The 26,802-nt window shown below is 40.0% G+C and overlaps 1 protein-coding gene across 2 annotated transcripts in view; it reads right to left on the bottom strand.

The window, feature by feature from the left end:
* Nucleotides 1–26,802, bottom strand: part of TTYH2 (tweety family member 2) — a 72,478-nt gene that overhangs the window by 18,023 nt on the left and 27,653 nt on the right. The window contains exons 3-9 of one of the 2 annotated variants that reach the window (XM_039361258.1): nucleotides 12,153–12,264; nucleotides 8,208–8,428; nucleotides 5,115–5,210; nucleotides 3,877–3,949; nucleotides 2,826–2,895; nucleotides 1,451–1,506; nucleotides 638–730 (exon numbers count right to left, since the gene is read on the bottom strand). In XM_039361258.1, the coding sequence (XP_039217192.1) occupies nucleotides 638–730; nucleotides 1,451–1,506; nucleotides 2,826–2,895; nucleotides 3,877–3,949; nucleotides 5,115–5,210; nucleotides 8,208–8,428; nucleotides 12,153–12,264 (721 nt within the window). The remainder of the gene's footprint in view (nucleotides 1–637; nucleotides 731–1,450; nucleotides 1,507–2,825; nucleotides 2,896–3,876; nucleotides 3,950–5,114; nucleotides 5,211–8,207; nucleotides 8,429–12,152; nucleotides 12,265–26,802) is intronic. The other variant, XM_039361259.1, reaches the window with a different exon arrangement.

Genomic DNA, 26,802 nt, shown 5'->3' with positions numbered 1-26,802 from the left:
AAAATGTGACCATGCAGATGTTGTTCAACTCCAACTGTCATAAACCTTTGTTATGGTTTGCAGGTAGCTCATCCACGTTATAGAGAACACTGAATGACATTCCTGTCAAAATGTTTGTTAAGCAACTGGCTTTTTTATCTAGCTCAAGAAGACTTTGAAATTTCATCTACATCTGACATATACAAATAGAGTTCCCAATTGCTTAATCTTTCCTGTTCATATAAAATTTCACTCCATCTGTTAAAATGGCTTCCAGTCACTACAGTACTTTGCCCAATTATCTGGATGTGTCAGGACCAAAGCTCATAGAATTACCATCTAGAGACACAAAGTCAGTGAAGACTGAATTGCAGGGGATCCTAGACTTGTTCCTCTGCTACTGTATGGCCATGGCACCTGTGTCCTGCCAACCATAACCCATGGTTGTTTTTTTCCTGCTGTTTGTCTTCCAGTAGCTCATAAGAATATTCAACACGTCCCTGGTCAAATAAGTGCCTATATTTTCATATTTTGTCTTCATCAAATATTGTTTCTGAAAACAGCAAGTGTGACCCACTTCTAAATGTATGTAACCCAGAAGCTTCCATCAAAGAGCCTTGTCTGCTTCCATAGGAAAAGACGACACTGTGAAACTTACTTTGGCTGTAGGGAAAAAAGGCACTGCAAACTGCACAAGACCCTGAATCTGGATCTGCATAGTTGTGAGAGAACGCTGGTAAATAGTCAGGGCCTACAAATAAAGAACACATCGTGCAAGGTATCAGCCATTTTTTTCTACATAAATCTTAACTTGCAGTACAGGTAATCCTTGATTTACAATCCCAATTGAGCCCAACATTTCCATTGCTAAATGAGACAATTGTTACGTGAATTTTGCCTCATTTTACAATTTTTCTTGCTATTAAGTGGATTACTGCAGCTGTTAAATTAGTAACATCGCTTAAAGTGAACTTGGCTTCCCCATTGACTTTGCTTGTCAAAAGGTTGCAAAAGGTGATCACATGACCCTGGGAGCTTGCAACCATCAATAAATACATGCCAGTTGCCCAGAGTCTGAATTTTGACCATTTGACCACAGGATTCTGCAATGGTGTTAAGTGTGAAAAACCATCATAAGTCACTTTTTTCATTGCTGTTGTAACTTCGAACACTCGCTAAATGAATAGTTATAAGTCAAGGACTTCCTGTAAACAAATTAAATATTATCCCCTTTCAACATCTAAGAGTCAGATTGTTGGGGGCAATAAGCAAATAATGCTTCTAGATTGTAAACAGCCCAGAGAGTGCTGTAAAATACTATGGTATATAAGCCTAAATACTATTGCTATTTCTGTGGAGAGTAAAGGTCACCAATTTCCCTGTCACTGAAAGCAATAACGAGCCAGTTTTCTCTTTTCACGGCTATTGGGTGATCCTTGCCAATAGTGTACAAATGCAAGCAAGTTCTTACCTGTTGAAAGGGGTTGGCCAGACTTTGTCTACAATACAGATAGTATTGTACGATTTCTACAAAAGCAAAGTGCAAGGAGAAGAGAGTCATTGGTTAAAGTAAGACACATTTAGCAGCTTCTAAACCACACCAGGCTAGCACTGCTTAGCACATAGTACCAGACAGCACAGCACTATATGGATCGTCTCAGTTTACAAGACTCGCATTGTGTAATATATGCTGATAGAAATAATGCTGCAGAAAAACTTTTGTGTCTAAAGGTTTTGCCAGACTTTTGACATGAGCAGAATAAGTGGCAACATTCACGCATATCTATTTTCATATGCTGCATAAAATATAGCCTGCCATGAATTTATTAATTTGCAGAGACTTCTGCTTTTATTAATGACCAAGCTATATCTTATACTATGTCTCATAAATGCTGCCTATTAGTATAAAAGCAACAGCCGAGAATAACTAATAAATGATTGATTCACCAACTCTCTATCCTTATTTAGCCCTTATTCACTTGCTGATTCTTACAAACCGATGTCCCCTCCTAATCTGAAATTCTGCTTTAGTACGTTAAGAGACACAGCAAATGCCAAGAATAATTAGCAAATGGTCACGTCACATAATCTTCTGTCCCTACTAAACTTACTTAACCTTTCCTTTCCTGCCGATCCTTCAAAACAAGTTCGAACAACTCCTAAGCTATGGTTTTACCTTAATAAAAGGAAATAAAATGAAATCTGAGTCCCTAGCTTATGAGAAAAATCTCAGAACTTTGGCAAACATTAACAAAGGGGAGATTTTGGCACAGGTTCTATAGCCAAGAGTATTTTCTTATTGCCTCTGTTCACTGGATATGTTACACTGGTTTGGGAAAGATAATTTAATGCAGAAGCAGAGTGGGGTAGTTTTTACCTCAAACAGCTATGGGACCCTTGTGGGGTAAATTAACTCTGATTGGTCAGTATTCTCATAAAATACCAGTTAATAAACTGTTAAGGTTAGACCAGAAGACCTCCGAGGTCCCTTCTAACTTTTTGATTCTATGATCTTTCCATGCTACCAAATCAGAAGTAAGTTTAGAAGGGCCCAACAAAAGAGGCCTCTCTAGGATCTACTTGTGTGCTCCTTATTTTTTTTTAACCCTTCCATACACAGTCACAAAGTGGTTTGGAAAAGCACAATCAGGATTCTGAGCACTTTCCACATAAATATTCACATTATCCCTCTGTACAAGTGTGCTACCTTAAATCTCTAGATTTTGTATACTGATCTTTATCTATGCAGGGCTGGGTCTGAAGCTTACATCAGTCTTATTTCTCTTCATTCAATTTTCACTTAAGGGTTTGTCCTCCTCAAATGATGGCAAAAGCAATATTTTTACCTGCACTGAGGTCACTTTTTGTCATATTCACAATGAATTTATCTGGGGACACGCAAAAGTCACTGGTACCCTAAAAGAAGCAAAAATTTATTTATTTATTTTGTGTACTTTTTATTACAGATTTTTTTAAAAAGAAGATAAAATTAGTCTTTTTAAAAAAGAAGTCGTTATCATTACTAGAAGTTATACTTAAGAAGGTTAATGCTGGAGGCTTAAGAAATCGTTTCTACATATTCTATCATTGGCAAGTGAATCGATATACACAGGCAGAAAGTGCACATGAATTTGAGATATTAAGGCTTACTATGAATATGCATTTGTTTTAAATTTTATTTTTCCACTTTGAATATGTACACCAATTATATCACTACGAAAACAATGCACAAAAAAATCAAGAAGAGCTGTTCATAAATGTAGACTTCTCAGATAACAAGGAAACCAGAGCAATAAGGAGGCTATAATAACTGTTAAATATCTCATGCTTAGATGGAATTTACTTTCTGATACTCCGATCTATCAAAAAATTAGAACTAACCAAAGTTTGTAAGTAGCAGAAAGCAAATTGTTTAATCTCTTTCTGGATCCCCTTGAAATCTTGGCAGAAATGCCACTCCCTTACAAGTAGAGCATTTTATGAGATTGGCCATGCTAACGGTACATGGCAAATTAATTTTCTTCTGCCTGACGCAAAGCAGTCAGGCTAACAAGCAAAACACCTTCAAGATGACTTCTGCTCATTTTAAATAACCAGTTTCCTTGTTATTCAAAATTCCTCCTGCTAACTGTGTGTTGTGTTAGGAGAAGGTAGGATTCTGGAAACACAAAGACAGGAAAGACTGCAGGAAGCAAGGCAAGGAAGAGCGAAATATGCCTCCCCAAGTGAATAGGCCTCTAGCTGTCAGAAAGTTGGAAAGAAGAGCTGAGCAGTCCCCGGTGGGTCAGTGAGACTGGGACCCAGGGCATCACAGTAAACGTAGTGCACCAAGCCCTTAAAACAACCACAGCTCGACACTGAAGAGAAAGAAAGATTGAGTTCAAATGTTGGGCTTACCACTGCTGCTGAAACATCTGCTGCAAAGGAAGCCCAGCTGAGACAAAGTGTGAAAAGTCCACAGCACAGCATCCTGTGTGGCAAAAAAATAAACAACCAAGAGTCAAAAGAGGGGTTCAGAAAGGTAACAGCATCAGTGTCACCTGTGCACCATCAGTCTAAGTGCTGTAACAGGATAGAGGCTTACATTGTTATTGTTCTTGCTCCTGTAACATCTTCTAGGACAAGTCTTGATTATCCCTATTACAGAGGTGCAGAACACAGCCAGATGTACCAGGGAAGGGGGGGCAGATACTGCCTATAAACCAAATGGGGCAGGTGGGAACTAAATTTAATCACCTGGAATCCAGTTCCAATTAATCTGTCTGCACAAACTGATAAAAAGTATGATTGTCCTGGATATTTTGATCCAGATCAAAGCTTCCAGTGTTACTAAACCCCCCCCCTCTCTCACTCACTCACTCACTCACTCACTCACACACACACACACACACGGGGGGGGGGTGTTGCAGTGGAAAAGATATGCTTAAAATCAATGCTAGAACAGATCCAAGAAACCAGTTTCCTCTAACTTACAATTCTGGTAACTTCATTCAAATTAAATTTGTGTGCTTTTCCAGCCTGACTGGAACCAGCAAAGTGCATATGGAGGGAAGGAGAGGTAATATAAGAATTTTTTTCAAACACAAGAAGACATATGAGTTTTTGCTGGCTTGGGCTGGCTATGTGCTAGACCGGCTGTGCCATAAAAGAAAGCAGCTGTCTATGGCAAGACTATCAATCCCTATTGAAAACTATCATTCTGTCCATTTATTCCATTGTATCTGCTTGTTCTAGTGCAGTCACTCTAATGCAAAGGAACATTCATAGGAGGGAAAGAGAAAGCTAGTCTAACATTTTCTATGTGACAACTATAGTGCATTCTGGAAACAGTTTCTAAAATTCAAATGGAAAATTGCTGGTTGGTATTTTCATCCATAAAGTGTAGTTAGGTAGGGTTGTGATAGGTACAATGGAATGCAGTGTAGGAAGAATGGAACTCTTCAATCCCTTCCACATGAGGATACCAATTCTAAGAACCTTCCCTAAATTCCCCAAGGGAGACCTTTGCCAGATGGTTTTTCTTCAGAGAAGACTCTCTCTTACTGGACTGCATTAAAGACTTGAACAACTTGCGCTTGGCTGTGAAAGATACCCTTTCTTCCTTCCTTTCTTGTGGAAAGACCCTGTGTACTCACGTAATAAGCAGACATCTAGAGTGCTTAGTCAGCCCCAGGCAAGCAATAAGGCAAATCACCAAGTCCAGAATGAACAGCAAGAGGTAAGAGAGCCATCTGGAGAAAAAGGGAAAGAAAGAGAATGCTTGGGTAACTCATAGATCCCTGGAGAAACTTGGCAGGAGGTGGGATGGCAACATTTAAGCAGGATCCTGTTTTTAGGCTTTGGGGACAACACCTCTGCAGAACCATGGAACAACAACAATATGGCATTTCTACAAATCATCCAAATTTGAGAAAGGGCAGCTCCTCCTCTAGAGACTCGACTTTAGATAGACTGCTGAAACTGAAAGGGGGGACATTATCCAAGGGACGTTCAAATGCAAATGGAGACATTTGCGGCTAGCAGAATCAAACAGATTTGAGAAGCTAAGACTGCAGTGCAATCACACTTTCCTGGGAATAAGCTATACTTACTTTGATGCTAGCAGGCAGAAAGTTACTTTCCTTTCAAAATGTCTATGGATAATCTCAGTCATCCAGGTCCTGGTTGTCCCAAAGATGTTATTTTTCAAAAGGCAACTGGACTTCCTTTGTTTTTCTGAAGAAGCTTCTTGGATGAGAAATGGAATGTCCCAAGGGAAACCAAAGAAAGTCCAGTTGCCTTTTGAAGAAAAAAAAAAAGCACCTTTGGGTTTCCTTTCAAAATCACAACTGACAAATATTGGGCAGGAGAAACCATATAGCTACTAAACTAATTGTGGAGAACAGGATAAATGAGCTAAGCAAGGAATAAACAGATGGGCAAAGAAGATATGGGGGCTTATGCATTTATCTTATAAGGATTTATTTCTCAAAAAGAATACTTTCAAATGTTCTCATGGTATTCCAAGAGCTGGCCTAATGCAGTTCGCCTGCAGCCCCACCTAGAATGGGACAAATGATTATTATTATTTTTTTGCCTCCTGCATAAGAGAGGCTCTACCCAAACAACCTGAGCATCTAGTTCAGGAAGTTTTTTCATTTGACATCCATTCAGATGTTTCCGTGAAAACATGGCTTTTACAAGACATGAATAGAACAATTGAACATACTGTTTTAAACTAGTACTCCATTATATTCTAGAGCTGGTGTGTTATAGAAAAATATGATTTTGAGAATCCCTGTTTTTAAATATTTGAGTTATAGCTGAGTTGGAAGTACATGACGACATTTCAGGAATGGGTAATTCATGTAAATTAAACCATTTACACTGGCTAAGAAAATGCAATAGATATTTCTGAATATAATCCTATCTGGCTTGCTAATGTTAAAGTGCCTCTTGGTCAGTAGGGAGTCTCCCACCTGTGATATAATGCAGTTTGCACAATGCTCTCTGTGTTTTGTGCTTGCACATGCATGCAACTGCCATATAATCTATGTAGTTCATTCCTGGGGCACATGAACCAGAGTTCTCTTTCTGCATGTTTGCCAAAGGCACTATTCTGTTATAGATTACGGTAATTCAGCCAGTGGCTTTCTGCTTCATTAATATTACAGACCAAAAGGAAGAGCAACATCTGTATTTGTTCTTCTATTTTAATTAATGCCTGAACTAAACTGGAATCCAATTAAAATTCTTCCACATGTGGCCAAGAGTTAATCACAGGCAAGCTGCAGCTTTTGGTGCAACTTCACTACCCCAAGAGAATGCAGAAAAAATAGGGTGAGAAAAAAAAATCACTTTTCAGCATTCAGGGCAGTTCTGGCTTCATTTTGCCCTCTGAACAATTTAAATAAGCATGTATATCTATTTAAAATAAATTAGTTTAGTATAGAAATTAGAAGTGCAAATGGGATGAATTTGAGAAACAGTCCATGAAATAAATCAAGCGATATTTGTTTGCTGCAGAACAATGTTTGTTTCCGGAGTGTGATAATACCTTAGACTAGCTTTACCCTGCCCCCACTTATATCCTAAAACTCAACTATGGACATTAATTCAGTCAGAATTCTGCTTCTATTTATAACAAATATTCAGCAAAACCATAATGTTGAGAATGGAGATATTCTAAAGCTTGTGCCTATACAATTTTTCTTGATGAAGCAGGACCTCTCCTGAGTTGCAATCATAAGCAAGATACAGAATCTTCACCACTAGGATGCAGTGATATTGTGGAAATGTCAGCATTTTAATCACTTTCTCATATACATAATTTGATTTGTTTTTTAAAGAAACGGTCTCATGCTGGAAAGAAAGAATTAAGCAAAACACAGTCAGTTGCCCAGGGCGATGCTCCTCCTCCTATCTGTCCAATCTCTGCCCTCTTGGATCTTGCTGTAAGTCAGAAAGGTATAAAAGGAAAGCGAGGGAAAAAGGAAATGAATGAAAGAATTCCTACCTCTGTAATGATGCAATAAAATCCACAAATTGCTATTTTAAGGAGTCAGACATTGGTACAGACAGGGTATCATCTCTGCTGATTGGCATTAATTCTCTAGGACAGGGATAGGCAACCTTGGCTCTTTTATGACTTGTGGACTTCAACTCCCAGAATTCCTGAGTCAAGGTTGCCTACCCCTGCTCTAGGATATCAGAGCAGGGACTTTTTTCCCAGGAAAAGCCAGCAATTAAACTATGGAGCTATTGTTCTTTCTAGCGGCTTCAGAGGCCTGAAGGAAAAATCCCTTTGAACTTTCAAGACATTCTAGATCAGTGGTTCTCAACCTTTTTAATGCCGCAACCCCATAATACAGTTCCCCATGTTGTGGTGACCCCCAACCACTTATATATCACCGGGTGCCAGGGGCGTGGCCAAAGAAAAGGGGGAAAAAATGGCGGACAGCCTTGTTTGGCGACCCCCGTGAAATGGTCGTTCGACCCCAAATGGGGTCCCGACCCACAGGTTGAGAACCACTGTTCTAGATTAACTTAAATGGGAGATCTCTTGTCTTTCCCCAGCCACTTAAATATATTGACTCCATTTCTGCATTTCTCAGCCAAGAGTCATCCTGAGTTGGGAACACGAGGAGGGAGGAGGACATCTAGCTTGGAGAAGGCTGAAACACACCAACTCTTCAATAGCTCCTTACTGGCATTGTATATATCTTGCTACAATGACCATGCTGACTTACCTATAATATTCTACATAGCTGACTTCATTGGCAATCATGGACAAGTCTACAGTGACATCACTCCAGGTAGGGAGCCCTGACAGTTGCAACACAATATTGTCTGCCATCTGCTGCATGAATTTGAGTGTCTGTACATATTCATCGTGGGTTGCAAAGATCTCATTCAAGCGGGCCACATGCTGCTCCAGAACTATTTTCATCTGTGTAGTAGTACCTGAGACCTGCCAAAAGACAATAAGTAGACCTATGAGAACCAGCAGGCAGATAGCTTCAAATCGCTTGTACAGCAGAATGAATGTTCACAATGACCTTGACTTATACATTGATCTGGATCGTTTTATGGAATCACCACTCCAAAGATAAAGACAATGCAAAGGGGATGGTGACTAACTTACTTCAGGTATACATATTATAATCTAGAACAGCTTTCCTCAGGCTGGCACCTTCCAAATGCATTAGATATCAATTCCTATAACTCCCCAGTGAAAAGGCTGCTCTCACAATAGTAGATAATGAAATTATCCTTCTCAAAAGCAAGTTAAGTTAAATTAGCACCATAGGGCTGGGATGAACCAAATCTATCCAGTCATCAGGGCTGTTCACAGACTCATCTTTCAGCTATCCTCCTATCCAATTTTTTTAAAGGCACATTGGGAAAGGAGACCCAAGAAGAAAGGAGAGGCAAAACAGCAACAAATGGACATGAAAATTGCTGGTCATTTGCCCACAGAAGCAAATTCAGGTTATCTTCTTTGCTTTCCATGTAAAGGTACAGAATAATTTTTTGCAATCCTGTACTCTCCTAATGCGTAAAGTAGAACTCCTAACATGCCAAGAAGCCATATACCATATTGTAGATGGCAGCCTGTGTCTATTCCTTAACTGAAAAACACAGTATTTGTGGGACCAGTATTTCTGTATATACATAGTGTGTGTGTGTGTGTGTGTGTGTGTGTGAGAGAGAGAGAGAGAGAGAGAGAGAGAGAGAGAGAGAGAGAGAGAGAGAGAGAGAGAGAGAGAGAGAGAGAGAGAGAGAGAGATACTGTATTCCCAGGGCATTTAAACTGTTCCTCACGTTATTAGTAGACCATCAGTATTCAGAAACAGAAACATAAAGCAAAAGAGTTTCTCTGGGAGTGAGATGGGCGGGGTCTAAATCTGATATATAAGTATAGCATCCACCCCAAAAAATACAAATAAAAATAGTTTGTTTAGTATAATTTCACTGAAGTGAGAGTGAGCATTACATTCTCCAATCTCATCACCTTTTGGTGCTTCTGGCTCCTTAGCTTATAAGCATTGCTATTTAGTTCTCTGCCAAGACATTCAGAGGAACTTGTAGCAAGCATGAATCCCAGACACCACAGGTGATAGGTTACTTTTCCTAGGCATGGTGCCACTTGAAATGGGCTAGCATTGTGTTCTCAGCTGTAGCCAGAAGATACAAAAAGAGATGCTGGCAAAATGCCTGAGCTCTAGCATTGCCTTTGAGAGGCTGCTGAAATTAGTCAATAAAGGTACAATTCTATAAGTAAATACCTCTTCCCTTTCAGATTTTCTGAATTGTTAAGTATTTTTTTTCCAACTGAGAATATTATTCTGAGAATATTCTCGGAATTCATGTGTTCTACAGAGGTCAACATGAAAAAAAAATCTCCCTTACATAAAAGTGGTTGTGCCACTTTTAGTTATATTAACTGCAACCAAACACTTCCTGCAATTGGCGTTCTCTCTCTCACATTAATGTAAAAAAAATTGCCTCATTCATCTGTGGCAAATTGCTTAGATGCAGCAGTTATGAGCATGATTTACTCATTTCAGATCCTGCTACTATATTTCTATAGGGCTTAGGTTGGATTTTGACTTGGCCATTCCAAAGCAAATAAGCAAATGTCCTTCATCCATTCTTCTGTAAATTTACTTGTATGTTTGGGTCACTGACTGATAGACGGCCCGGTATTCTTCTGTAGAATTCTCTGAAACAACCCAAAATGTGTGCTTTCTTCAATGATGGTAAGTCATCAAAGTCCCTGAAGCTGTAAACCAGCCCCAAACCATGACATTATTACCTCCATGCTTGACAGTGCTTCTCCGATAGTAGAGTCATAAACACTGAATTTAGTCAGGTTGAAAAATGACTGCATATCCCTGCTTCTTTAGGACATTTTTGTGATTTCATGTGCAATTTTATGCTATGCTCTTTGATTGATTTTGATAGCCACCTATAAAAAAGTTCACCATTACCTCAAATTTTCCCCATTGCAAAATTATGTTTCTGATTGTGAATCTGGAATCTCAACGCTTGAGAAATGGTTTTGAAATCTTTCCTCCACCAATAGGCAACAATTTTATTGAAATGGAAATCTTAACAGATTTCTTTTACTGGGGCATGACTTACTTCTGAGTGGGACCTCTGTGATAAGGGAGCCAAAGTTAGTTCTATTTATTTAGGGTAGAGCTGAGTCAAACCAACACTGATTATTCAGTGAGATACATGATTGGCCTTAGTTATTCTTTAACTGAATTTACTGTTTCCAGTGAACAGTACTAGAACATCACATGCTGGATAACTTTATGAAATAAACAAAACAAGGACCCTATGTTTGTCTTCTTCTTTCAGACTCTTTTTACATGTCATGGGGATCCACATGAAGCTCTGAAAACATTTGTTGGCAAAGATATGTAAAATTATAGAAAATCCCAAAGGGTTCCTACAGCCGTATAGCAAAAGCAGGATGAGACAACTAAAAGGATGTTAAGTCACCATTACTCCATGGCTACATTCCCACTCACTCACTCATATCCTTTTGGCACTCACAATGCTTCTTTGTTCAACAGTGTTCCCCCTTCTGTTTCATGCAATCCTTCCTCAGACAATATGTTCTCATGGGTTATCTCAGCCCCAATCCTTACCATATGATCATAACTCCCTTCAACATTAATCAAATAACTTCAGATAATCGCTCTGAAATTAATCAGAGTCAAGGCATTTCTTGATAATACAAAAGTCCATTTAGTCCACTTTACTGACTAACCAAAGTGAACGTTTCCAATCTCAAATTGAGATTTCTGACTTTCCACTTTTGCAGCCAGAAAGCCTTCCGGAAAAAGAGAAACTATCAACCTTGCTCATATCCAACAGAGACAGTATATGATGCAACTACGTCTTTCATATTATGCCATTCTGAGGTACAGATGATAGTAGCTTCAGGGAAAATATAATGATAGACTCTGGAACTGGTGATATGAATCAATTCTTTATCCAGTATTAACTGTCAGATTCATCTCACAGAGAGGAATGAACTACTTAGGCAAAATTGCAGGAAATCTGTGAAAACCATGCCAAAGAATTTCAGCAGCTATAATGATTCAAGAGCAAGCCTTATTTAAGTAAAGAGTATTCAAATCCACTTAGGTATAATTTTCCTCCCTGCTCTTCTTAATGGCTCTCTTTTTTTTTTGTTCAGGTTGGCTTGTCTGCCTCTGCCCTTTATTTTATAACTGCCCAAACTGTTATCAACTGCTATGAAACAATGCATTTCCTTGATCAAGTCTGCCAGCTGACCAGATCAGTCAGAGAACATACCTGAAGGTGGACATTCTGTATCATTCTTTTCCTATGGAATAGCTTACTCTCTGAGGTGAGATGGCCACAATTCCTATCCAAAAGATCCAAAACTTATTCAGAAATATTAAGATCAAGCTTTCCTAGAGGGCCATTTGAGACTGATTCTAAATCAATCAGTCTAAAATTTCCAACTGTTCTTAATAGGAAAGCTAACAATATGAAGTAGAGAAGAGACTTCAACAATGGTAGACCTCTTTGATATCAGCTATTCCACTGGATGACCATTCCAATGGAATCTTATTCTCAGATAGCTGCTTCAATTTCCAGCATTCCACAAAACCCATCTAAGGCTGTTTCCCTCAGAAAAGATCCCTTACCAATGAATCAACCCCTGAGAGGGTGTGATTAGCATTATCAAGGGCGTAGATCAGCTGATAAATCCCATCATTGGTTTCACTGTTGCCATAAAACCCAATGCCAACAGCCGCACTAGAAAAAGAAAGAAAATACAGAAATGTGAGTAAAAAGAAAAAAATAACAAATCAGGGTCATTTGATTGTAGCAGCATCACCAAAGTTAGACTGAAAATCATTAGGGTGTTCCATCTGTTGAAAGGAGATTTTTTTTTAAAAAAAAATTCTTAAAATCTTTCCTATACAGTAATGGGGTGCGCTCTCTCTCTCTCTCGCTCTCTCTCTCTCTCTCTCTCTCTCTCTCTCTCTGTGTGTGTGTGTGTGTGTGTGTGTGTGTGTGTGTGTGTGTGAGAGAGAGAGAGAGAGAGAGAGAGAGATTTCAATGGTGATCTAAGATTATGGATAGAAAGGAAAAAGTACTGCTTTTCAGAAAGATGCGATATTCCTCACCCTCACTCTGAAACAGACAGTTTGAATTTTTTTCTTTAGATGTTCATTCTCCCCTTCCCTGATGGATGAATAACAGCAGAATTTTGCTTTGGTTTTTAAGCAGCAATGGGACTAAAGGACTGGTGAATCTGTGAAGCCTCATAAAGGCCTTCTATACACCAAGCTGATGAAAAGTATTTTCACAGATTCAGATTCTTGATATGTTTACTTAATGAAATGGACTATTTCATTCTATTTTTTAAAAAAAACAGCATATCATTTCTGATTATTCTGAGTTTTTTTTATAAATAGTTGGGAACGGGAATCGATTAACTCTTTTCATTTAGTCTAAGGAATGGCCTATCCTGCAGGTCCAAGTATTTGACTCTTCAGGAAATTCAACAAGCATAATCCCAGATTGTGTGTTTAGACTGAAGGTTAATACTAATTAAATCACACAAATGATGATAACACATTTACCTCTGAGGGTGGATTAATTCTAGATTAACCCAAGGAAAGCAGAAGAGAGTTTCACAATGCACGCCACATTTCATTCTGTAGGCCCTCAATGAGAATTGTTCTCACTGGGGAATGGCCTGTATCACACAGGTAGAAAGCTTTGGGTTCTACCATAGTAAGATTCTGAATGGCACAACCTCCTGCTTGTTGTATCTAAATGAGAACTAATGGCTTAAGATTAACTTACTACATAAAGGACTTCCATATAAATTTTATAAATCAATCAGTTCAATATTAGGGATCCCTCTCTGAGCCCTGATGCCTTCATAAAAGTTCCTTGAGAATTCTAGAAGCTGCTAAAACAGTGGTTCTCAACCTTTTTAATGCCGCGATCCCCAACCAGTCGTAAGTCGAGGACTACTCAACCGGTCGTAAGTCGAGGACTACTCAACTGGTGCAGCACCGTTTGCAGAATGGGACTTTTGGTGGGCCAGCAGGGCAGAGACAGCCTGGACAATTCCTATTGGCTTTTGAAAGCCAATAGAATTAGACTCTATTCAAGACAGTCTATTCTATTGGCTTTCAAAAGCCAATAGAATAAAAGGGAGTAGCACAGCTAAGGAAAAGGGGAAAAAAATGGCAGACTGCGTTGTTTGGCGACCCCTGTGAAATGGTCGTTTGACCCCAAATGGGGTCCCGACCCCCAGGTTGAGAACCACTGTGCTAAAAGAAGGAAAGATGGAGAAACCAGCTTTCTGGAACTCCCATTCAGTCAATGCAATAATGAAAGTGACCTCAAGAAATTCCTTCTTTTTGCCATGATATCCTCACTTGATACAACTTTTTAAAATTACAGTTCCTCTCCTCCCCCCATAGATATTCCAATGAGGGAAACTGTTACAACAGCAATGAAAAACGTGACTTATAATCACTTTATGATGTGTGCAAACCAGCATTTGCATTTCCTGCATCGGATGAGGAGAGCACATCTTTCTCCTTCTGTCCTGGCCACTTTTTACAGAGGCACGATTGAGAGTGTTTTAACAATTTGCATCACTGTTTGGTTTGGTGGCAGCAGTGCCTCAGGTAGAAGGTCCATACAGAGTGTGGTAAGGACAGCTGAGAATATTATAGGAAGCTCACTTCCCGTTATTTAGGACACTGCTTATAAGTGCTATGTGCTTAGAGCTTGAAGCATTATTAGAGACCCCACACACCCACTTCAGGGTTTTCCTGTTGCTCCCCTCTGGGAGGAGGTTTCGAAGTATTTCTAGCAGAACCACTAGATTCTGTAATAGCTTTGTTCCTTACATCATCCGTCCTGTAAATTCGCAGGATTCTTTTTTTCTGCCATATATATGTATACAGACGAACTAGACTGTGTTGTTTCTCTGTGTCATATATATATATATATATATATATATATATATATATGTGTGTGTGTGTGTGTGTGTGTGTGTGTGTGTGTGTGTGTGTGTGTGTATGTGGGTATATGCATAATTTTTTGTCATGTTTATGTAGTGTTTATTGGAGGTGGTTACCCTTTCAGAGCTGAATGCAATAAAATTTCATTTTAATATATTCTGATTAGTGTACATTTAAAGTGACAATAAAGTTATTCTATTCTATTCTATTCTATTCTATTCTATTCTATTCTATTCTATTCTAGTCTAGTCTAGTCTAGTCTAGTCTAGTCTATTTTTCACACTTATAATCGGTGCAGCATCCCCTTGGCCATGTGATCAAAATTCAGAGGTATGGCAACTGACTTATATTTATGATGGTTGCACTGTTCTGGGGTCATGTTATCAACTTCTGCAACCTTCTGACAAGTCAGTGGGGAAGCCAGAATCAGTTAACAACCTTGTTACTAACTTAACAACTGCAGTGATTCGTTTAACAACAATGCTTAGAAATGTCATAAAATGGGGCAAAACTCACTTAACAACTATCTCACTTAGCAACAGAAATTTTGGGCTCAGTTGTGGTCGTAAGTTGAAGACTACCTGTATTTTGTTGTATCTTTGTTTTTGAATGGTTTTAACCATTTGTAAACCACCCAGAGTTGCTGGGAGTTGGGTGGTATATAAAGTTAATAAATATTTATTATCCACCAAACATATTTTTCATACTTCCCATTATTGCAACCTCACACATCCATGTGGCACTCCAAAACATTCTTTTCACTCCATTCCAAGCAATTTTCACATGTTGTTTCCCTTCATCCATTTTTCATTTATTCTGGGAGGAGAGTACAAAATATATTAATTCTAAACAGTTTATTGTCTAAAATGCTCCACAAGGAACATGACAAGGAAGGGATGAGAAATGGGAGACGTAATGGGCCAACATGAGAAATTGTCTACTTTAGAGAGAGCATGGGTGGGCAGTTGAACCACCTATAATTCAGTTTTTGTCTCCCAAAGACTTTATGATGGCCTGATGATCAAAATGGTCACTTGGCTATCTAGAAAAGGACTGCTGATTTTCTGTTGATATTAATGGCATGACACCAAGCAATCTAATTTCTGCCAGCTAACTGTTAATGTAATAGTAATGAGAAATCAGTGAACTGTAACAGCTGGAAGAAAGCTTCATTACTTTCTCTTTCTTCTGAGTAATCCGAGATAGCAGTGCAAGGGAGGGAGTGAGCCAAAGTGTCTGAGGGGAACTGGGTGGTGGAGCTGTGAAAGGGTTTTAATCCAAACTGTTTCAAATTAAATATCAATCAAATCAAATATAAAACATTCTGCTTTGAATAGAACAGGCTGGTTTAAACATTTCAAATATGCTCCAAGTTTGAATTAGATCTGTTATAGCAACAGTATAACAGAGACAGAAGGGACATTGGAGGTCTTCTAGTCCAACCCCCTACTGAGGCAGGAGACCCTATACCATTCCGAAAAAATGGATGTCCAATCTCTTCTTAAAAACCTCCAGAGATGGAGCACTCACAACTTCTGAAGACAAGCCATTCCACTGAATAATTGTTCTCACTGTCAGGAAATTTTTCTTTAGTTCTATATTGGATCTGTCTTTGGTAAGTTTACAACCATTGCTTTTTGTTATGCCCTCAGGTGCTTTGGAAAATAGGTCTCTGTAGCAGCTCCCCAAACATTGGACATAGCGCACAAGCGTTGCTTGAGCAGAGTCCGTAAGATTGTCTGGGACGCTACGTACTCTCTTCATGACCTGTTTTCCTTGTTACCTTCGGGGAAGAGGCTCTGTGGTATCCGAAGCAGAACATCCAGATTCAGTCACAGTTTTGTTCCATACAGTATTAACCTGTCCAAGATGGACAGTGACTAATATTTATGTTACTTATATGTAAGGGTGTAGGTCTATACATATGTTGTATATAGTATGTTTTAAATGTCTGTTATGTATGTGTAAACTTTGAGAGCAAGCAACTAAATTTCATTTTTTAATGTGTGCCATTGTTCCACAGTAAAAAATGACAATAAAGGTTATCTATCTATCTATCTATCTATCTATCTATCTATCTATCTATCTATCTATCTATCTATCTATCTATCTATCCGTCCATCCGTCCATCCATCCATCCATCCATCCATCCATCCAAGACTGCTATCAAGTCACCCCTAGGCCTTCTGTTCGTTAGACTAGACATACCCAGTTCCTGCAACTTTTCATCATTTTATCCTCCAGTATCCTAATCATCTTTGTTGCTCTTCTCTGCACTCTTTCTAGAGTCTCAACAACTTTTTTGTATTGTGGTGACCAAAACTGAACTCAGTATTCCAAATGTGGTCTTACTATACAATAGAAAGTGATACTAACACTTCATGTGATCTTGAAACTGTCCTTCTGTGGATGCAACCTAAGACTGCATTGGTTTTTTTGGCAGTTGTACCACACTGCTGGCTCATACTTAAGTGGCTTTCCACTAGGATTCCTATATTTTTTTTCCTTTTTGGAAGATTGAAATCACATCAGCTCTTTTCCAGTCCTCTGTTAATTCCCCAGTATTCCAGGATCTGCCAGCTCCTTCAGAATTATGGGATGTAATCCATCTGGTCCTGATGATTTGAATGCATCTAGAGCAGGGGTATCAAACTCAATTTCATTGAGGGCCACATCAGCATTGCAGTTGCCCTCAGGGGGCCGGGTGAGTGTGGCCTACTGGGTGGCCATGGATGGAGTGGGCGTGGCCTACAGGGTGGGCATGGCCAGCTCTACATCGTTTGCGTCAAGGGTACCTGTGGGGGCCTGGGCAGGAGTGAGACAGATCTGAGGGTCTCTGGCAGGGCAAGTGCCAAGGCATGGTCCACTGGAAGAGCCTCACTGTTCTCTCAGGCCATGCGGGGGGGGGGGGGGGCGGGGATGGATAATGGTGCAGGCTGTCTGGAGCCCTGGGCAGCAGAGGTCAAATGCCCAGCCTGGTCCTCAAGCATCCTTGGCACCAAGCCCAGTCCCACTTGCCTAAGGGGATGCCCAGCTGCTCTTACCTCTTCCTCAAGGCTGCTGCTTCTGTGCTTGCTCTCCTTAACCAGGTTGCCCATGATGGGTACAAGGGCAAAGTCAGAGGGAGGCCCATTCCCTCTCCATGGGAGGAGACCCAGCTTTGTATCCAAAGCTTCCTTAGCAATAGGATGGGAGACCCCCAGGATAGGCCAGGAGGAGGGGGCAAGGGGATGGTGAAAGGGCAGCAGGGCAGGACTTCCCTCAGACCCTCCCTCTCCTTTCCTTCCTTCTTTCCTAAGTACAGAGTGGTAGGAAAATATTTGAGATGAGGGAGGAAGAAAAACAAACAAGAAACGCAGCTGGGGAGGTGTCACCCTTCGTGAGGAATGAAGAAATGCACCATTACCTGGAAGTGACCAGCGCGATGGTGCATTTCTTCATTACTCACAAAGGTGACACCTTCCCAGCATGCACCCAGGGGGCGGGGCCGACATGGCAGGGGCTGGTTCCTCGCTGTTTCCAGATGGCCTTGTGAAGCTAAGACTGAATGCGTTTCAGCATAGATGGCCACCATAAAATTGTACATTGGCTCCTGGCCAGCCTGGGCCAGGGCCAAGGCAACGGGGGCCGTTCCTTCACTGTTTCCAGGATGGCTTCGCGGGCCACATGAAACCACTTCGCGGGCTGCATCCAGCCCCTGGGCCTTGTGTTTGACATGTCTGATCTAGAGTGAATAGATGTTGTCTTATTCACTCTAGGACAGCGGCTCCCAACGTTTTCTATACCCCGCACCAGTGGTGGGATTCAAAAATGTGAACAACCGGTTCTCTTTGTGGATGCCGCTTCCGAAGTCCATTCTGGGCCTGGGAAACAAAAATTAGCTACCAGTTCTGCCGAAGTGGTGCAAACCGGCTGAATCCCACCACTACCCCGGACCCCTAGAACGCTTCTGATATATTCTCGTACTCCTTACAAAAATTTGAAATAATGGCAACAAATTATGCATATACACTATATTTTTGAAAACCCAAGTTTTCGCACCCCCTGGAGTATCGTCTCGCACCCCCAGTTAGGAACCTCTGCTCTAGGAGAACCACTGTTTTTGAGCAAAAATCCCAACCAACCCATTTCCAAAATGCTCAGTACAACCACCTCATCTTCAAGCACTCTTGCCTAGTTGCTCTACATTCCTAATGGGGTATTACCCATTCAAAACAATTCAATTCATATCCCTAGTACATGAGCACATATAAGGGACATGTACATGTATGGTCTTTAAGATAGGCAAACCTGTAGCCAATGGATTGCTCACCCATGAAACCAATTTTGTGTAAAGAATATTCTAAAACCTGCCTGTGGATCAGTTTCCAGCTTTGGAATTCATTGGCATTTATATCCACTGGTTCCATTTATAGCAGTGCTTCTCAATTATTTTCTGTCATGCCCCCCTAGGAAGAAGAAAACATTTCGCGCCCCCCGCGCGACTGTAAAATTTTTTTTTCTGTACAGAGGACCGATTTCCGGGTCTAAAAGTCACACGGGCGGGTTTGGCCAATCAGGATAGAGCATCATGTCTATCCAATCGGGTCCTTTGCATGTGTCACGTGCGTTGGCGGTCATGTTGTCCTCCGCGTCGGGCTGCCGCTTGCGAGTGAGTCGGATGATCCGATCTAGAAATCCAATATGACAATATTTGCCGAGGTCAAATGAGCCCCCCTTTACGGAGCCTCGCGCCCCCCCTGGGGGGCGCGCCCCACTATTTGAGAAGCACTGATTTATAGGCATTATGTAAAGCAATCCACTGTAAGGCAGGTTTCAGTTTTGTTCCTTTATAAAATGCTTTTGAAATGAAAAGAATTGAACATATGACACATCCTAGTACAAACTGCAGACACTGCAAAATAGATGGAAAAAAGGCACACGCAATTTGCTTGTCTATTTCAGGTCCTTCTTATAAACAGAACATATACTTTTCAGTCCAAGGATCTTAAGTGACTGAAAGTTAATAGATATTTGTAAATGTAGGATCTTGCTAGCTTACAACCTAAACAGTTCTCAATAAGTTTACAACTTACATAAGAACTAGGGTCTACAATATTTCAGCTGCTCTGGATTCAATTCCCATGCTTTCCAGCTAGCCAAGAATTATGGAAAGTTAAAGTCCAAAACATTTGGAATCAAACTGGGGACAGATGAAATTCCCAGCTAATTCAACAAAGGATGGTCAACCTCATTTCATTCCCACTACTTACAAATGAGGTTGTAAATGACTTGCATCCAAATACTGAGAGATTGAGGCTAAAACAAAAACAAAAAAACCCCACCCTTTTTTGTTATGAAGAGTTGTTAAAATTTGCAGAAAAATATTGCTTTGGATTAAAAATATTTTTCTGGTAAAGTTTCAATAGTGATAACTGAGACTGTTTCTTTCCAAGGAAAGAGATGCTGTTTGGAGAGAAATATTCACTAATTCATAACATATTTGTTTGCTCAGAATAACCAACATGCTCTATTTTGCCATTCATCTTTACTGCAGATAAAAATATTTGTCTTGAGTACACATTTTGTTCTAAGGTAAAGAAATGCATGTACAGAATGCTTCCTTGGCTCTTTTCCTCACCTGACTCTTAAAAGGCTTCACTGTGTGGTGGGCTGAGGTTATCCAAAGCTATATGTAATAAGAAAGAAGGATATACAATAAATAACACACTTCTTCCAAAGTTTTTTATTTTTCTTATGATCTTATTGAAAGAATTGGGTATAGCATCTTTTAATTTCCTGATGAAACAGATTACAGTAGCTAAGGAGCACGCCAAAGAGCAAATAATCTTGCATTTGCTGTCAAATTCCGGCTGAGAAGCCCAACAAAGCAAAACACCAGAGACATTACGATCTCTAATGTAAACTTTATTAGGCATTAGCAAACCAGTAGGATAGAAGGAAAGCTAGCTCTGAAAATATGGTGGGAAACAGATAATTAAAAGAGTAAAACTTTCCCTCCCCAACAGTTCAAGTCAACATTGTCCAATTAATCTTCCAGCAATTGTTATGAGAAGAAACTTTGGTTCACCAAATCCATCTCTTTAGCGGCTTCAGCTCTCACACTGATAGGGAACACCTGTGGATCCCAAACTCTCCCCTCCCCCCATCCCCCATAACTGTAGACAAGCTAGAAGCACTAAGGCCGTCCTAAAGACAGTAAATTTTGTAGCTTGACATTTGCACTCAAAGGCAGCTAATTAGAAATACTCCATCTAAGTAATATGCATTCTAACTATATGGAGAAGCACTGCACTTGATCAATGGATAAAGGCCAGACACTATTTTTGCTGTCTGATTTTAAGCTTGCTCATAGGAGAGAAATCCCCAAAATATCTCTTTCCCCAAAGCTATGAGATCTGTGTGCAATTAAATTCCTGCATGGAAATACAGATGGAAATGGAAATGTGATTTACAGATGATAAGTCCTATTGATCTTTGGCAATTTGTATGTATATAACTAGGATTATTTGAATCACCTAATGGAGAGATTAAGAAAGAACAAGTGAGATTTTAGGCTCTTTATCAAAGGTTGAAACTGCCCATCTGCCTCATAGAGGGACTCTATAAAATTTAAAGAGAGGCAAAAAAAAATTAAAATTAAAATAAAGTAAAATAAAGGAGTACCTATGGAAGTGGTACCTATTTATCTAGTTGCATTTGCAGCTGCTAAGTTAGCAAGAGCTGGGGAAATGACAGGAGCTCACCCTGACTCGTAGAGCTCGGTCTCAAACCTGGGCTGCTGGCTTTCCAGCTGACAAGCCCAGCATCTTAACCAATGAGCCACTGCACTGCCCCAAAAGAGGCAAGGATGACTAAAATTTAATGATAGAAATTAAAAGGCAGGGGACGACTTTCAGAACTCTATCTGGCCCTACAGATATTTGCTCCTCTGTAAGCTCCACAAGAGGCCGCAGAGCTATGTTTTCACATCTTTTCAGAAGGTCAGGAAAATAGAGGTCCACCTCAATTCTGGGGCGACTGTTCTACGGGGGGGGGGGGGCGGCAAAGAAGGCTCTCTTCCTGGACCCCAGGAGTCGGAATTCTTTTGCTGACACAGTCTTCAACATATCTCCCCTGACTGAACAGGTGGGATGGGCTGATGTAATGGAGAGAAGATGGTTCTGTAGGTAATCTGGCCCTATACCAACATAAGGTTGTAAAGGTCGTAATTAACATCTTTATATCTCTCTGCTCCCAACAGTTCATTAGCATTGGTGCTTGCTTTTATTGAGTTGCATGCAAAAGTTTAAGCATTTCAGTGAATCCCTATTTGAAGAGATCTCTGTTCACAGAGGATTTGTTGGAACATACAATTTTTGCACAAGCTGTACGCTCAGCTCTTACTGGACTGTTTTTTTCAAGTACTGCAACAGTGATAGTTCACTCCCACCTGCATTACTATTATTAGTATTAGTATGATATACTTATTTACTATGCTAGGATATTATCAGAAACATTTATAGTGCAATATTATGCTTAATATGCCCCTTCAACCTCAATGGGCAAAGAGGTTCCCCCCTTTCAGAACACATCTTTAATCATACAGTTTAAGGTAGATAAGCAATTACCCAAAGTATTATTAATTTTATCAGAATTCAGTTTCAAATTAATTTTCAATAATTTTACATAGGATTCAGCTACCAAAACTACCATGAAATGGCAAATGAATCCAGCAAATTAAGCACTTCAACCTGCGTAGAGTTTCAGACATTTTAAACTACTGATTTCATGCATGCTTGCTTTTGCACAAGTCTGGGATGTAAATGGTATAAACATTTTAAATTTCAACTGTCTACATTTATCTTTCCCTGAGGATTTTCTCTGGATGAGGGGTTTCTCTAGCCTGGATTATGGTATATTATGGTATTATGTGGATTGTGTTATTATTATAAAGTGTCTGCCTGGTGTTGTGAAGCTGAGTTCATGAATATATAGTGCCTTTGGAATAAGAACAAATCCTTTTGTACTGTACTAGAAAGGGTTTTTCTACAACTTTTCACTTTTGAGTGATCTGAGGAAAATCCACTATTGAATAGAACAGAAGACAAAACAAAAACGATGACCAGCTTGTTACTAACAACTAATATGTAGATAATAAAAGCCTCAAAAATTGATTCGATCAATTAAGCAATTCTATCAATTAAAGAATTATCCCAGAAAATATGTTTGCTATGGACAGAATGGTTATAATTACACACATGCACTTTGGGATGTGATGCAGTTTATTTATGCATCAATGGTTGTGCGGTGGATTATTATAAAAGTTCAAACAGAGACTTTACAGAAGAAGACATCACATGTATTGTGTTTTCTGTTGATTTGTCTGAGGATAAAGTCTGGCAAGGTTTTATCTTTTTTTTTTTTTTTTACAATTTCTCTATTTTTTAAAAAAAAATATTGCAGCTAATTTAACAGTGTAACCCTTATGCTTTCTATTTTCCTGGGGAGAAGTGCAGAAGAGAAAGAAAAATCCAAAGTTAAAAAAAACTAGGTTGCTTAGGAAGACAGAGGAAATTCAGGGCTGTGAATGTCCTTGTTAATTACTTAGCAGTAGATTATACAGAAAAGCTACTTAGTTTGTGACTCCTATTCAACTATCCTTGATATCTCAACCAATAAAAATGATTCATGCTTGCCAGCTTTCCTTTTATTTTTTTTAATGATTTCCCTGTTTCAGATGGGCTGTACTTTTTAAACGCTGATGTGCATTTCTCCAACTGAACTGTACAGAAGAGTACTCAGCCATGGCTATGTTTATCTCCTGCTCATTAAACATTGATGCCAGCTTTGAATTACAGTCCCCATGTGGACTATTGTTTTAAGGCTTCCTCATGGAAGTATGTTGTAGGAGATTACAGAACATTATATTATAGAAAGCATTCCTGGGAGTTCCTCCCTGTTTTTCTACAAAACACAAGCAACGTTGGCTTGGAGACTGTACAGGACATGGTCTAACCATTTGGTTAATGCATCTCACATGCGTGGAGTCAATGACATGTAACAAAAAATTAGTGGTCAATCATAGAAGGATACTTACTAAGGCAATTTTTAACCAGAGGAGTAAATTCTGTTTTTCCAACCACCTGGGGAAAAATTAGTTTGCTCTCTTTTCTATTATTATTACTTTATAGTTCAAAGTTATTTCATCCCAGAAACATGTAATCTGAAATCATAAGGAAACAGATAGATCTCCAAAGCAATGCCCAAAGAGCCAACAAAAGTTTACTTTTTAATTAGACAGACAAAAAAATTAAAACTACCTGGAAGTAATCATATTAAATGCGATTATTGTAATCTAAAGCAGGGGTCCCTAGCCCCTGGACTGCAGCCCACTACTGGGCCGTGGCCTATTTGGAACTGGGCTGTGTGAGCAGTGGGCTGGCGAGCATGCGCGTGCAGCTCGACTTGCATGAGCAGTGTGCTGGCAAGCATGCACATGTGCAGCTCAACTTGCAGAAGTTGAGCTGCGGGTGTGTGCATGTGGTCCTGCTGCTTGCGTAAGTCGAGTGATGCATGCACACATGTGCAATGGTCCACTGCTTGCGCCACCCGGTTCCCCTTTCCAACCCCCCCCCCCGCTGATCTAAAGTATCTTTAATCAACTTTAGTTTTTGTCCTGACTCTGAACATATCTGGAATATGTTTTTTTTTTTTTATCAAGACACACACTGTTCTATTACATTATTGTGACTTACATTTTATTCCATTTTCAATATGTATTCAAAATTACAGCCAAATAAAATCAGAGGTATTGATTAAAGGTAGGATTGTATACACAATATTGCACCTATTTTGAGGTCACTGCATTTGTTACCACTAGGCTTCCTGACACAATTTATAAATCCTACTACAGTGTAGTGGTAGCTTAAATCAGGGACTCCTAATCAAGTAGGTTTCTGTCTGTTCAACTAGTCATCTAGAAAGAACATGTTCAGAATACCTCCTCCAGGTGAGATGCAAGCAGTTTGGGCTAGAAGTCAGACCTATAAATTTAGGAAATGCATTGCTTCCAGTAATATGAATGAACTTGACTCTTTTCTTCATCTTAAACACCACATCCTCTCCTTTAGCGACTGCAATACATTCCTTAAATTGGAAATGATCACTAAATGAATATGTGACTGCAATATTATATGAATGTAAAAATCCTACAAGCTAGACTCCAGTAATATGTGGATCAAGAACTTCCAGAAGTACAGGCAGGATTTTGAAGAGGCAGAGGAACTAGAGATCAAATTGCCAACATACGCTGGATCATGGAGAAAGCTAGGGAGTTCCAGAAAAACATCTACTTCTGCTTCATTGACTATGCTAAAGCCTTTGTTTGTGTGGATCACAACAAATTGTGGCAAGTTCTTAAAGAGATGGGAGTACCAGACGATCTTATTTGTCTCTTGAGAAACTTATATGCAGGTCAAGAAGCAACAGTGAGAACTGGACATGGAACCACTGATTGGTTCAAAATTGGGAAAGGAGTCCGGCAAGGCTGTATTCTGTCACCCTGCCTATTTAACTTACATGCAGAGCATATTATGAGGAAGGCAGGGCTAGATGAATCAAAAGTTGAATTAAGATTGCCGGGCAAAATATCAACAACCTAAGATATGCAGATGATACCACTCTAATGGCAGAAAGTGAAGAGGAACTAAAGAGCCTCTTGATGCGGGTGAAGAAGGAGAGTGCAAAAGTTGGCTTGAAACTCAACATTAAGAAAACCAAGATCATGGCATCCGGCCCTCTCAATTCTTGGCAAATAGATGGGGAAGAAATGGAGGTAGTAACAGATTTTATCTTCCTGGGCTCCAAGATGGAGACTGCAGCCAAGAAATTAAAAGATGCTTGCTCTTGGGGAGGAAAGCTATGGCAAATCTAGACAGCATACTAAAAAGCAGAGACATCACCCTGCCAACAAAAGTGTGTATAGTCAAAGACATGGTTTTCCCAGTTACAATGTATGGCTGTGAAAGTTGGACCATAAGAAAAGCTGAGTGCAAAAGAATTGAGGCCTTTGAACTATGGTGCTGGAGAAGAGTCCTGCAAATCCCATGGACTGCAAGGCGATCAAACCGGTCAGTCCTAGAGGAGATCAACCCTGACTGATCTTTAGAAGGCTAGATCCTGAAGTTGAAACTCAAGTACTTTGGCCACCTAATGAGAAGGAAGGACTCACTGGAAAAGAGCCTAATGCTGGGAAAGATTGAGGGCAATAGAAGAAGGGGATGACAGAGAATGAGGTGGCTGGATGGAGTTACTGAAGCAGTAGATGTGAGCTTAAATGGACTCCAGAAGATGGTAGAGGACAGGAAGGCCTGGAGGAACATTGTCCATGGGGTCGCGATGGGTCAGACATGACTTCGCAACAACAACAAACTTTTCAATAAAATAAAAGTAGCTCATCTGCTGTTGTTTCCTGTCTGGTCTACCTTGTAAGGTTAACATCAATCTTGCCAATTTGAAAGTATATTTCTCCCCGTTTCCTTTGCAGTCTGAAACTAGGGACTCCTCTTGCCCCACCCACATTCCTGCTCTGGGTTCAGTTACCTATCCCTACACTCTGTCTGTTAAGATCATTCTCACATATCATTACAAGGCCCTCCTGGGAAGGGTTGACTTGGAGATTTGTTGATTCTGCTCCAAATTGGACTCAAGCCTTGGAGCAGGTCCTACAGTAGTGGCTGAAATTCAGTGTCGCTTGGTTATTTAGGACAGGGCTATTCAACTGGTGGTACTTTGCCACATGGCAGGTGGTATGTGATTGCTAGCCAAGTGTAGCAGGGGAGGGGAATGAGCCGAAGCGAGCCAAGCTTGAGGGAGAGGCAGCTGCAGGACTGTCTGGGCTCGGCAGAAGCCCCAGGAGTCAGCAGGGCTCCAGCTGATTGGTGCTTCCAGAAGCAGCTCGGAGCTGGAGGTGAACTGAAGAAAAAGGGGGGAGAGGAGAGGCTATAAAAGAACGTGGTTTGGGTGGGGGAAGGGGAAAAAAGACAACAGGAAAGGTTTAATCCCTTTAAACAAATGTAATTAGTTTTACCCCCTTTAATTGAGTCTGTCTGGGGTTTTTAGAAAGTTTTTTTTGAAGATAAACAGGCTTAATTTAAAGCTAAAGTTTTTCACAATTGCGGGAGCCTTTCAGTCTAGAATTGCAACATTGTGACACATGACACGCCTGAGGCAGCTTAAAGAGAAAAAAAACCAGAGTTTGTGTTTCTTTATTTTCTTGCTTTGCACTTGATTCCTGTGTCTTTAACGGTACAGGGAGGGG

The sequence above is a fragment of the Crotalus tigris genome, unplaced genomic scaffold (assembly GCF_016545835.1).
Source record: "Crotalus tigris isolate CLP2741 ecotype Arizona unplaced genomic scaffold, ASM1654583v1 scf7180000019227.483876, whole genome shotgun sequence".
Classification (NCBI taxonomy): domain Eukaryota; kingdom Metazoa; phylum Chordata; class Lepidosauria; order Squamata; family Viperidae; genus Crotalus; species Crotalus tigris.
This window is presented reverse-complemented; position numbering and strand designations above follow the sequence as displayed.